Below are 12,241 nucleotides of genomic sequence, written 5' to 3' on the forward strand. Positions count from 1 at the left end.
TAACCACTGAACTAATTTATAAAACAAAATAAATGCTAAACATACACCCTAATGTATATATATATACCATCTCTCTTTTCCCATTGTAGAACTAAACTAAGGACTCACCTAGTCTTGGGAACTGATGTTTTGGGTGTCTCCATTTTTGCATCCATATCCAGCACTTGGCTTCTCCCTGCTGAGCGTTCCATGCTGCAGCTTCACTCACACATACATCGTGTGGCCGTCGCATTCCTGACGTCATCAAGTGCTCGTGCTCGTGCACCCGCACGGCTCGCGTGTCCGTGCACGCACTTGCCGGCCTGCACGCGCGCGCTCCCGAGCGGCTACGTGCCCTGTACCCTTCTCCGCAGTATCCTTGATACACTTGCGGTCCTCTGAACCTCCTAGGTTCACCGCGGATTCCTGGGGTAGTACCGCCGCGTTGTTACGCTGTTGCGGTCTGTAGAGCTCCTCCGCTCGCAGCTATTGCTGCTCCCCCTTCCGCGTGTGGCGGGCTGCCGGGTACCTTACCGCAGCGTTCAGGCGCTTATGCGGTGAGTCTGGGCCTCCATGGGTCCCTGCTGCAGCTGCTGTGCGCCTCGTATCTTGGGCATTGCACTAAGTTTTCCTCGCGCTGCAGCCGTTTCCCCCCACCCAACAGGGGCACCCCCGACTCTAAGGGGTCTCCGACTTGCCCCCCGCAGGGCGCACCGCGGAGCTTCAGGGGAGAGAGGTTGAGACCCTGGTTCTCTGCACAAAGTGCAGTAGGTGAGCCCTGTTAAAAAATAACAAATCCTACACCTAGCTGTGAGGACAGGAAAAAGACTGGTGTGCAGGTAGAGGGAGGGGCCTTATATGGTCTACCTGCAAAAGTCTACTTCCTGTCCTACCTAGAGTGAGAAGGGATTAACCCAATGGTGCCCACTGCCAGGGTGATCAGGAAATACGTATGATTTATGAGTTGAACACTGTCTCCACGTGGTCTTAACGAGGATTTTAAACTAGGCTGCTTTTTGTGATCTTGTGCTCACCGCTATGTGTTCTAGTGTCTAGTATCGGTGCATTGTGACATAACGCAACAGCATTGATGACTGCCAAGGGTGTGTAAGAATTATAGAATAATCAATATTAATAAATAAACTAATACTTCTATGGACATATACATGGTGCTTTTAGTGATATTTTTGGCTAATCTTTGTCCATCACACCTTTGTCAACAGGACACCTACTGGTGCCGTGTGTGGCAGTGCTGCTTTATGTATTCATTATGTCACCCACGCATCCAGGAAAACTTATTATCTCCCTATGTGTCCTTTTCACTAAACACTCCCCTCACTTGAAATGTCTTGCAGGGAGTATTCAGGTAATTTCTGGCGCTTGCGCTGCTGTTTATGCTGGCTGGCCATGATTGCAGCATACGGAAGTGTGCGCATGTGCAGGGACTGTTATATTCGGTTACCAATGTTACTAGACACCATAGGATAGTTTCCCAGCAACAGAGGACGCCCTCATTTGTTTACACATAAACGGACCACCTCCATGTGGACACATGCGCAATTGAATGACTCATTTACTTCTGACAAACAAGATCGCCGCCGCAAGACAGTGATGCTGTCTGATGATGTGGATCTCCCTCTCTCCGATTAGCTCCCTCTAATTGGATACACTTGGTGCATTATGGGTATAAATACACTCCTGGGTGCCATTGTCCACTAGCACTCCCTGAGGAAGGTCCTTTCTGGACCGAAACATTGGTTTGATCTGTGCTGATGTATTGTCTTTAATACAATTTATTTATCATATTGCTTTGAGTGCTGCTTCTTTGGTTTCTCGCCTGGGAAAGCATTGGTTAATATATATATTGTGATGCCATCACTGTCCTCTAAGGGCTAGAATGGGGCAGTTGTGGGACTTTACAGCTCTCAGAGTTAATCCTCCTGGGAAAGTCTGTACAGCTGCGAGTTAATGCGCCAATTAGCCTAGCCTGTATAGTCAGGAGGTGATACAGAGATTCCCCCCCCCCCTCTATGCTGACAGAGACACTGTTGAGAGTGACACAGAGAGGGTGAGAGACGCTGCTGCTATGCTGATCTGAAGGCACACACAGACAGCCCTGTGAGAGACTGAAAGGGGAGCTGCTGCAGGTACACTGGGTAAAGTGGGGAAAGAGTTTAGTTAGACGTAACAATTGGTGGAGAATGCGGGCAGTCCACAAGGCAGTGAAAGTGGAAAAATGGAGGAATTTTTGACCTCACTTCAGTACAAACAAACAGAAAATGCTGCTATTTTAATGCAGGGTTTGCATCAATTGGCAAAGACGCAAGAGCAGATGTCAAAATCCTATAAGGAGAGTTTACAACAGATGACAAAGTCACAAACTGAAAGTACGGCGGCGTTAGTACAGCAGATGGCGCTGTCCCTACATCAGACACTAAAAGAAGAGCAAAACGAGGCGCAACTTCGCCTACACCAGGAGCTCCAAGTGTTGGGAAAGAAAATTACCACCCAGCCTAGAGTGGCCCCACAGGTCGCTCACCAGGTAAAAACGCACCTCATTCAGAAAATGACGATGGACGATGATGTTGAGGCGTACCTGTCAATCTTCGAGCGCACCGCAGTACGTGAAGGGTGGCCAGCTGAGGAGTGGGCGGGAATAATTGCTCCCTTCCTGGTGGGGGACTCACAGCAAGCCTATTATGACTTAGAGCCCGAGCCAGCTAAAGACTATGACACCCTGAAGGCGGAGATTATGGCACGGCTAGGGGTCACCTCGCGGTTCGGGCCCAACGGTTCCATTCCTGGCGTTATGATATAGAGAAGACACCCCGCTCTCAACTCTATAACCTTATACACGCTGCAAGGAAGTGGCTCCAGCCTGAGGTATGTTCCATCGCTGCAGTTGTCGAAAGAGTCGTTATAGACCGGTTCCTGAGGGGTCTCCCCCGCACCATCCAGAAGTGGGTGAGCCAGAGTGACCCCAAAGACGCCGAACAGTTGGTCGTTTTAGTCGAATGTTACTTGACTGCTGAGGAGATGTCCAAGAGTTCAAGTCCAGATGAGTGCTCCGGTTCTCGCTTCCTGTGCTCTAAGAGGTCCGATAAAACTGTTCATCCGAATAGGAATCCCCAAAGACTCATTGACTTGCGTAAAGGAGTAGGAAGTCCCATAGCACCTAGGAGGGACTCTGGTCTCGTTGTTCCCAGTAGACTGGAGACAAAACACCAACCCAGTTTTGGAAGGTATATAGAGTGCTACAGATGCCATGAACTTGGACATGTGGCCGCAGTTTGCCCTCGGAACACGGAACCAATGGAATGTAACTTTTCTGTGGGGCATGGTTCGCGCTGGGTTTCTACGGTTCAGCACAGTTCTTGCAGTTCAGAAGAGGACGATGAGGACTCCTATGTGGTCCCGCGTAAAGGACAACCTCCGTGTGCAACAGAAGCTGCCGGGAAAGTTTACACTGTTGAGAGTGACACAGAGAGGGTGAGAGACGCTGCTGGTATGCTGATCTGAAGGCACACACAGACAGCCCTGTGAGAGACTGAAAGGGGAGCTGCTGCAGGTACACTCGGTAAAGTGGGGAAAGAGTTTAGTTCTCCCACGATTAGTTAGGGACTAAGCAGTATTAGTACTCCTGGAAGGAGTTAGGTCTTTTGTTTCTGTTTTGTGTTATGAGTTAACCCTGTACCTGCTTTGTACCCTGTAAATAAACCCCTGCTTAGAAAGTGCAGTGTTTCCTGCCTTTGATCTGGACAAAAGATCCGACGCTGGGACTGAGACGTCACAATATATGTATGTATATATTTTGTGTCATTACGTATATAGACTGCAGTTTACTCACTCCCCTGTAAACTTTTCTATTCTCTCCACCTTCCTGACTCTCCTCCAATCCCTCCCTCTGCATTTGCCTGTGCCAGACACGGCACCATTATTTACATACCTCTCTCCCAGCTACTTCTGCACCCCTCAATAAAAAGCACCCCCGCAAATCCTCTTCTCCCACCTTTTTCTAGTCCTCCTTGCTGCTGGGGATCTCCCTCCTACTCCTAGAGGTAAGTACATGGCAGGTGGGATGTTTGGCAGACTCGGCTCTCAGAACACTACCTCCTCCTTCTTTTCTCACGTGCTGTGGCACTCTCATTTGCTTGTCCGCACAGTTGTCCCTATAAATGCAGCAGCACGGGCACTGGAATTAGGGCACCACGAAAGGAGGAGGCAGTGTGGATAGGGGTCACAAAACTCTGTCTATTTGGTACGCTGTGCCCGGATTTAACCAAAAAATATTCCACAGTCCATTGCAAAGGAGCCGGTGGTCGGCCTATTGATTACTCCCACATTATAGGACCGAGTTCTGCATATGGAAGACTAGAATTATTTTAATTTTACAGCGAGCCTTGTCAACTTATGTCCAACCCTAGCTACGCCTATGGTTCTTCACCAAGCACACTTGGGGAACACTCAATAGCAGACCACATCAATACAAAGGGACCATAAAAATTTAATTAAGTACAAATTCAATCATTTAAAGCGAGCTGACTTTCTGCTTTCCAAAATGTTGCTCGTCTCACTGGCACCAAAAGGTTAAACTGTAGAAAAGTTCAAAGCGAGAATAATTTAAACTAGGATTCAGGAGTCAGAACCCCAAAACATTTTGTTTTTCAGTTATTCCAATGCCATAAAACAAACCCATACAACAAAGTGACATAAATGGAAAAATACTTTTAAATATAGAATGTTTATTGAAATACAGTATGTTTTGAAAGTGGACGGTTCAAAATATTGTTTGCCCATAAATCTTAAATGTTTTGTTTTCTTTCAACTTGGTAAAAACAAAAAATATAGAATGTGCATAGACTCTAAATGCAAGTTGGGTCCACATCTTTAAGTGACAAAAAAGATTGCATTTTGAAATCAAAATCAATAGGTCTCTTCTGAGGCTCTTTGTACTTGCGAGTCATCTTATTGCCTAGGTACGTAATGAGTTCACATTGCTCCACAAATCGCTCCATTTTCGTTTTGTATTTCTTCCGTACATAATCTGAATTCCGATGGTTAAACGCTACAAAATAGAGGAAGTATCATTAGCCACAGCATTTGTTGGTAACAGTCACAGCATTTGTGTGGCCACAGACCTTTCCTATCAATATCAAAGATGAAAAAGGATTATGAAATATCTCCAGAGCTCGCAGAAGAGCGAGTGCTGCAGGTTCAAAATAAAAGTTAAGAAAAGTAACATCACTTGTATTGGCTATAGCTGCTGCTAATATCTTTATCCAGTATTGCAGTATTTATAGTAAAAAAAAAATGTTGCTTGTCTGTCACCTTAAACAGACTTTGTGTACTAAAAATCTAGAAATGTAATCTTTGCACAAACTATTTTAGCTGCTACTGGCAATTAGACTGTCAGTGTCAATAACCACCAAGGAACATTTTAGCTACATCCTTCTGAAAATTGCTCATCACAGAACTCTGTTGGCTGCTAAATATGAAAGGAATAACAAAAAAATGTGCCCAGGACATAAACCCTTTCTCTACAGCTACTAGAGCTGCGAGTGGGAAGAAACCGGATTGTGCACAGTACAAAAAACAGATGGTAGATTAGGAAAGTACAGAGTTTTGGTAAAAATATGTATATTTCGGTACGTCTTTTACCTTTTAGGTGATAAGCGATGTACAGCAGAGCAGATCGTTTTACACTTAAGAACGGGTATTTAGGCTTCAGGCAGCCTACATCATTAAGTGCTTTTATTAAAGACGTTGCTGCTCCCTAAACAAAGACAAAAACATTAGGAATACAACAATATTATCTTGCAATATCGTAGTGACATCCACCTTATTAGCCGTCATGAGAATTAAAAGGATGGCATGCCCTAATTAATATGTTGCCATTGTTCCCGAGTTATATACCCTGTTTTCATATGGTTAACGCCTCAGTTGTCTCATCTTGATTGTGCTATTGTAAATGGAAGAATTCATTTGCTCTAAGGAACAACAACAGTACTACTATCTGTTAAATATTGGGCTTAGTGTCCCCTTCACCCCCCCTGGATCAGTGATTTTCAACCGGGGTTCCGCGAGCACCCCTCAGGGGTTCCATGGCCGCCAAGGGGGGTATAGCTGGGACAACTCTACCAGCTGTCCCAGGCTCGGCGGCACCCCACATAGCAGTGACCCGACGGCTCCCGAGCTAAGCAGCAGCCGACGCCCGGTCACTGCTCTTTCCTCTCCCTGCTTCTGCCATCGACTTTAGAGGGTGGGTGGTGGGGGAGGGGGAGGGTGGGTGGTGGGGGAGGGGGAGGGTGGGTGGGCGAGGGAGGGTGGGGTTGGGAGTGATGGTGGGGGAGGGGGAGAGTGGGTGGGGGGGGGAGAGTGGGGGGGGGGTGAGAGTGGGGGGGGGGGGAGGGTGGTGGGGGGGGAGTGTGGGTGGGGGGGGGGGAGTGTGGGTGGGGGAGTGTGGGTGGGGGGGTGTGGGTGGGGGAGGGGGAGTGGGTGGGGGAGGGGAGTGTGGGTGGGGGGGGAGTGTGGGTGGGGGGGTGAGTGTGGGTGGGGGGAGGGGGAGTGTGGGTGGGGGGGAGGGGGAGTGTGGGTGGGGGGGGAGGGGGAGTGTGGGTGGGGGGGAGGGGGAGTGTGGGGGGGGAGAGTGTGGGTGGTGGGGGGGAGGGAGAGTGTGGGTGGTGGGGGGGAGGGAGAGTGTGGGTGGTGGGGGGGAGGGAGAGTGTGGGTGGTGGGGGGGGAGAGTGTGGGTGGGGGGGGAGGGAGAGTGTGAGTGGGGGGGGGGAGAGTGTGGTGGGGGGAGGGAGAGTGTGGGTGGGGGGGAGGGAGAGTGTGGGTGGGAGAGAGAGAGTGTGGGTGGGGGAGGGAGAGTGTAGAGTGTGTGTTGAGTGTGGGTGGGGGGGGAGGGAGAGTGTGGGGGGGGAGGGAGAGTGTGGGTGGGGGGGGGAGGGAGAGTGTGGGTGGGGGGGAGGGAGAGTGTGGGTGGGGGGGAGGGAGAGTGTGGGTGGGGGGGGAGGGAGAGTGTGTGTGGGGGGGAGGGGGAGATAGTGTGTGTCTGTGTGTGTGTGAGGCAGAGTGTGTGTGAGAGGGGGAAGTGTGAGAAAGGGGTGTGTGTAGGGGGAGTGAGAGATGTAGGGGGGTGAAATCTCACAATCAAACTCTGGGGATCCCTAACCAAAAAAAGGTTCAAAACCAATGGTCTGGATGCTCTCATACACATAACGGCATGTTTCACACAGCGTGCTGATTAACAAATGCCAACCTGTTCAAGGTAACCAGTTAAAGGAAGTGAAGTCAGTATGATTGGTTCCTTCTTTGGTGGAAGTTTACACGGAAGCGTCTGTTTCTCGTATTTTGCTGGTACTCTAGAAATATGAACACATTGAATTAAAGAGTGCATGTGGGATATGGTCATTGATAGGTGTTATTAGAATAACTAGGGGACCTGGGAGTCTTTACGCAAGAAGTAAATAATCACACAGCGATGCCAGTTGAGCACTCACTTGTATGAAAAAAAATGCACTCCTTTTAATCAGGAACTGCTTAATACTACATGTGCATAGCAATCTATAAGCTCCCTATAACAAAGAAAAGCAATTTGTCTTTGATTACCACACTTTTCATTATATAACTGCCTCAACTAGCTGCTATGTTGTTTTCCTAAATAAGTTTAATATCAGAGCGTAGAATAAATAGTTACCTTCTGGAGACAGAAAACTCCAAATACAAAAATATTTTTATAGCATTGTTGCAGGGTACAGGCAACCACACACGCGGGTTCTCTTGATAAGCCTTAAAAAGATACAGCACACAAAAACAAAATATCTTCTTTTCAGCAGACAAAAACAAAATAGCTTCTCTTCAGCATAGAAAACAAGGCAGCTTCTCTTCAGCATGCAGGACACAGACAGTTATCACACATGTACTTTGAAAAACAGACCTTATAGCAGTAATCTCTTCAGTATCAGCTAGCTTGCATGTGTGTACAGCCTGGGGGTTTTAAAACACCTTGATTATGCAGCTGGGGTCAGACTAATTAAGCAGCCCTTCTCACCTGAAACTTAACCTCGTCACTGCTGCACTGCAAGCCTAAACATGGGTTTGCTAGGTCTATGGCTGGTGACGTTCATTCACCCTGTCACAAGCATACAATATCTCACCTCATGAACTTCTGCAGCTTTTCTTCACTCGCAAAAAAATATATTTTATCTCTATATTCCACAGCATAGTCAATGAAGCCAGGAACCAGGGCTTCATATCTTAGGAGGAAACAAAAAAAAATTACCAAATTAAGCACATTCTGCTGTGATTCTTAGGTTACTGCAGGGTACTACCAGGGTTGCCACCACTCCGGGTTTGACCCGGAGACTACCGGTTTCGGCCACGTATCTCTGGGCTACGGTTTTATCTGGAAAATCTATGGGCGGCAGCTATGACGAGATGCTACGTGCCGTTGCTATGACATGTCAGGTGACGCCTCGGCGCCATGAGTTGCCCTGTTGTCATGGCAACGTGACGCCGCATGACGCAGTGACATCATGACATGGCAATCACATGCTGTTTGACTTCGCGGAGCCATGCTGACTGAAACTTGCAGGCGGAGATGGAGATGCCGGGAGATGGAGATGCCGGGAGATGGAGATGCCGGGAGATGGAGATGCCGGGAGATGGAGATGCCGGGAGATGGAGATGCCGGGAGATGCCGGGAGATGCCGCCGAAGGTAAGAGAAATAAATATATAAATAAGATAAATAAATGTAAAAAATGTTATTGCAAAAAGTCTCCGGGTTAACCTTCAGTAGAAGGTGGCAACCCTGGGTACTACTGTAAGAAGTAACTTCATTCATTCATAGGGGGCTGGCATCACATTTTTAAGAAGTTAAACTACACTTGTAGATACAAGAGATCTAGTTGAAGGAAGTCATTTAAATCAACACATGTAAGAAAATATATGTAAGGCAGCAATCCCCCACAAAATTAAGTACTTTTTCTCCCTGATTGAACGAGGAGGTCCTAGGGAGTTAAACTGCTGCACTGAATGCTCCGGAGATGTCCTGAGTGCGGAGATATATATATGTATATATTTTTTATTTTTGCCAGTACTCTGTAAAAACAAAGATGGCTGCACGGTCACCAAATCGTACGCTGCAATGTCATCACACTACTATTTTTTTTGCCAGTTATAATGCGATTTACATAACTGCTATAACTTTTGTGCAATTCAGAAACACAGCACTTTTTAACACGCACCTTTGTTTTCCATCCAGGTAGGTAACTGGGCAATATCCGCTCATCTCAGCATTTTGTGGGAATTTGAACTTCACATCAGCGACTGTTAGTCTCTTTGGTAGACGATCAGCAGAAGGTAGGGGGCATGGGGCTAAAGGTGGCACATACAATTCTGGAGTTTCCAAAAAAGCCTAAAGAAAAAACAAACGAAAGTATTTTTAAATAAGTAATTTGTTGCCTTTTATGGTGACGTTCAAGGCTAAGCACCAAAAAATATCTAGCACAACATGATATCATTACGTGTGGTAAAAGGGTAAAAAAAATAACATGGAGTAATGCTAAACCTTTTAGGCTGTGGTCACACTGAAAATACACAGGGATAATGTACGGGAAAAGTAGCACTCACAGTGTCTTGCTAGGAGAAAATTGGATCAGGTAGACAGATTGTGGGGGGGGGGGGGGGAGAGTCTGGGATTGACCCGGCGTTGATACGTTGACACCAATGACAAAGTTAGAGAAAGATGGAGGGTCCTAAAAAATGATTACAGGGATCTAGGCCAAAAGCTTAAGGCAAGGACCTCCAAGGTAGTATTTTCTGAAATACTACCAGTGCCATGCGCTACCGCAGGGAGACAGTCAGAGATCAGGGAGGTTAATGCATGGCTAAGAAAGTGGTGTAGGAAGGAGGGGTTGGGGTATTTTAGAGCACTGGGACTCCTTTTCTGAGAGGTGCCATCTATATTCTAGGGACGGATAGCACCTCAATGAAGAGGGATCTTCTGTGCTAGGGGGGAGAATGCTAAAAAGGATGGAGGATAGTTTAAACTAGAATGGAGTGGGGGAGGGGAATGAAACAGATAATGAACTAAATAGAATAGAGCAGTGTTTCTCAAACTGTGCGCCGCGGAGCCCTGGTGCGCCGTGGCTTGGCTAGAGGGGCGCCGCGATCAGGGCCACCAGCAGCGGGAAACAAAGGCCAGCAAATTAAAAAAAAAAATGCTGAACCCGGCGCCGGCTCTCCCTGCGCGCGCTGGAGGAGCAGCACCGGGAGACATGTCTCCCAGCAGCACTAACACCCCACCCCCCCAGCCAAAACCGCCACCCCCCGGCAGCATCGGCGCATCATCACCCTCCCCCCGCAGCACCCTTCACCCCGCGGGGCAGGAGATGGGACCGGGGATGTCCCTCGGGTTCCCGCTTCCCCCTGTCACCGCGTGACAGCCCGCGGGGCAGGAGATGGGAGTGGGGATGTCCCTCGGGTTCCCGCTTCCCCCTGTCACCGCGTGACAGCCCGCGGGGCAGGAGATGGGAGCGGGGATGTCCCTTGGGTTCCCGCTTCCCCCTGTCACCGCGTGACAGCCCGCGGGGCAGGAGATGGGAGCGGGGATGTCCCTCGGGTTCCCGCTTCCCCCTGTCAGCGCGTGACAGCCCGCGGGGCAGGAGATGGGAGCGGGGATGTCCCTCAGGTCCCCACTTACCTCTGATCCCTCCATGTGCCCGGTGCTCCCGCTGCCTGCATGGAGGTGGTAGCGGGGGGTTTCTTCTCCCCACCGCTGTCCCTGGCGCTCCCGCTGCCTGCGCGGGACAAGGGGGGGGGAGCGGGTGGTGGTGCTGGTCGCGGCCTTTCCTCTGTTCCGACCCCCCCGTCTGTGTATAGTGAGAGTGTGTGTGTGTGTGTGTGTGTGTGTGTATATGGGAGAGAAACTGTGTGTGTGTATATGGGTGTGTGTGTGTGTATATGGGTGTGTGTGTATGTGGGTGTGTATATGTGTGTGTGTGTGTGTATATGGGTGTGTGTGTGTGTGTATATATGTGTGTGTGTGTGTGTGTGTATGGGTGTGTGTGTGTGTGTGTGTGTATATATGGGTGTGGGTGTGTGTGTGTATATGGGTGTGTGTGTGTGTGTGTGTGTGTGTATATGGGTGTGTGTGTGTGTGTGTATATGTGTGTGTATGTGTGTGTGTGTGTATGGGTGTGTGTGTGTGTGTATATATAGGTGTGTGTGTATATGGGTGTGTGTGTGTATATATAGGTGTGTGTGTGTGTGTGTGTGTGTGTGTGTGTGTGTGTGTGTGTGTGTGTGTGTGTGTATATGGGTGTGTGTGTGTGTGTATATGGGAGTGTGTGTGTGTGTGTGTGTGTGTGTGACACCAGAGGTACCCCCCAATCAGTCACACCCCCACCTAGTCAGTCAAATCTGTGAGAGGGTGAGAGTGTGTGAGAGAGAGAGTGTGTGAGAGACAGAGAGTGTGTGAGAGAGAGAGAGGGTGTGTGTGAGAGAGAGAGGGTGTGTGTGTGAGAGAGAGAATGTGTGAGAGAGAGTGTGCGAGAGAGAGAGAGAGAGAGTGTGTGAGAGATAGTGTGTCTGAGAGAGAGAGTGTGTCTGAGAGAGACACCAACTGCGCACTGCAACTGTTAGGTATGTATATACAACTTTTTTTTTACTTTGGGTGCCGCGGAAAAATTCTGATCGCCTTGGAGAGCCTTGAAAAAATCCTGATCGCCTTGGGGAGCCTTGAGCGGAAAAAGTTTGGGAACCACTGGAATAGAGGATGATACAATGGGGTATGGAGGTAGAATGGGGGCAAGTGCAAGTTTGACAAGAAGTGAGACACTCATAGTAAATACAGATAATACTAGAAAACTTCTAAAGACTAAACCAAGTGGGCGCAGAAAGGAAGGAGCAGATAAGATAATAGTACAGGCTGAAAAAAACCTTTAATGCATGCTTGCTAATGCAAGAAGCCTGACAGATAAAATGGGGGAGCTTGAATTAATAGCTGCAAGGGAGCAGTATGATATCATAGGCATTACTGAACCATGGTGGGATGAAACTCATGACTGGACAGTTCATTTTAGAGTGTTATTCCCTTTTTCGGAAGGATCAAACAAATAGAAGGGGAGGTGGAGTATGTTTATATGTTAAACCGGATCTAAAACCTATTATAAGGGATGCTGTTTATGAAGGGAATGATGAAAATATAGAGACCCTGTGGATTGAAATTAGCAGTGGAGGTAAAAGTATAAAGAAAAT

General features: G+C 48.3%; 1 protein-coding gene across 3 annotated transcripts in view; it reads right to left on the bottom strand.

Moving 5' to 3' along the window:
* Nucleotides 1–4,689: 4,689 nt before the first annotated feature.
* Nucleotides 4,690–12,241, bottom strand: part of AK9 (adenylate kinase 9) — a 179,333-nt gene continuing 171,781 nt past the window's right edge. For all 3 annotated transcript variants that reach the window (XM_075597602.1, XM_075597600.1, XM_075597601.1), the window contains 5 exons: nucleotides 9,229–9,398; nucleotides 8,139–8,237; nucleotides 7,241–7,343; nucleotides 5,638–5,752; nucleotides 4,690–5,044 (listed from right to left, as the gene is read on the bottom strand). In XM_075597602.1, the coding sequence (XP_075453717.1) occupies nucleotides 4,842–5,044; nucleotides 5,638–5,752; nucleotides 7,241–7,343; nucleotides 8,139–8,237; nucleotides 9,229–9,398 (690 nt within the window). In that variant the 3' untranslated portion in view covers nucleotides 4,690–4,841. The remainder of the gene's footprint in view (nucleotides 5,045–5,637; nucleotides 5,753–7,240; nucleotides 7,344–8,138; nucleotides 8,238–9,228; nucleotides 9,399–12,241) is intronic.

Source organism: Ascaphus truei, chromosome 4, assembly GCF_040206685.1.
Source record: "Ascaphus truei isolate aAscTru1 chromosome 4, aAscTru1.hap1, whole genome shotgun sequence".
Taxonomy (NCBI): Eukaryota; Metazoa; Chordata; class Amphibia; order Anura; family Ascaphidae; genus Ascaphus; species Ascaphus truei.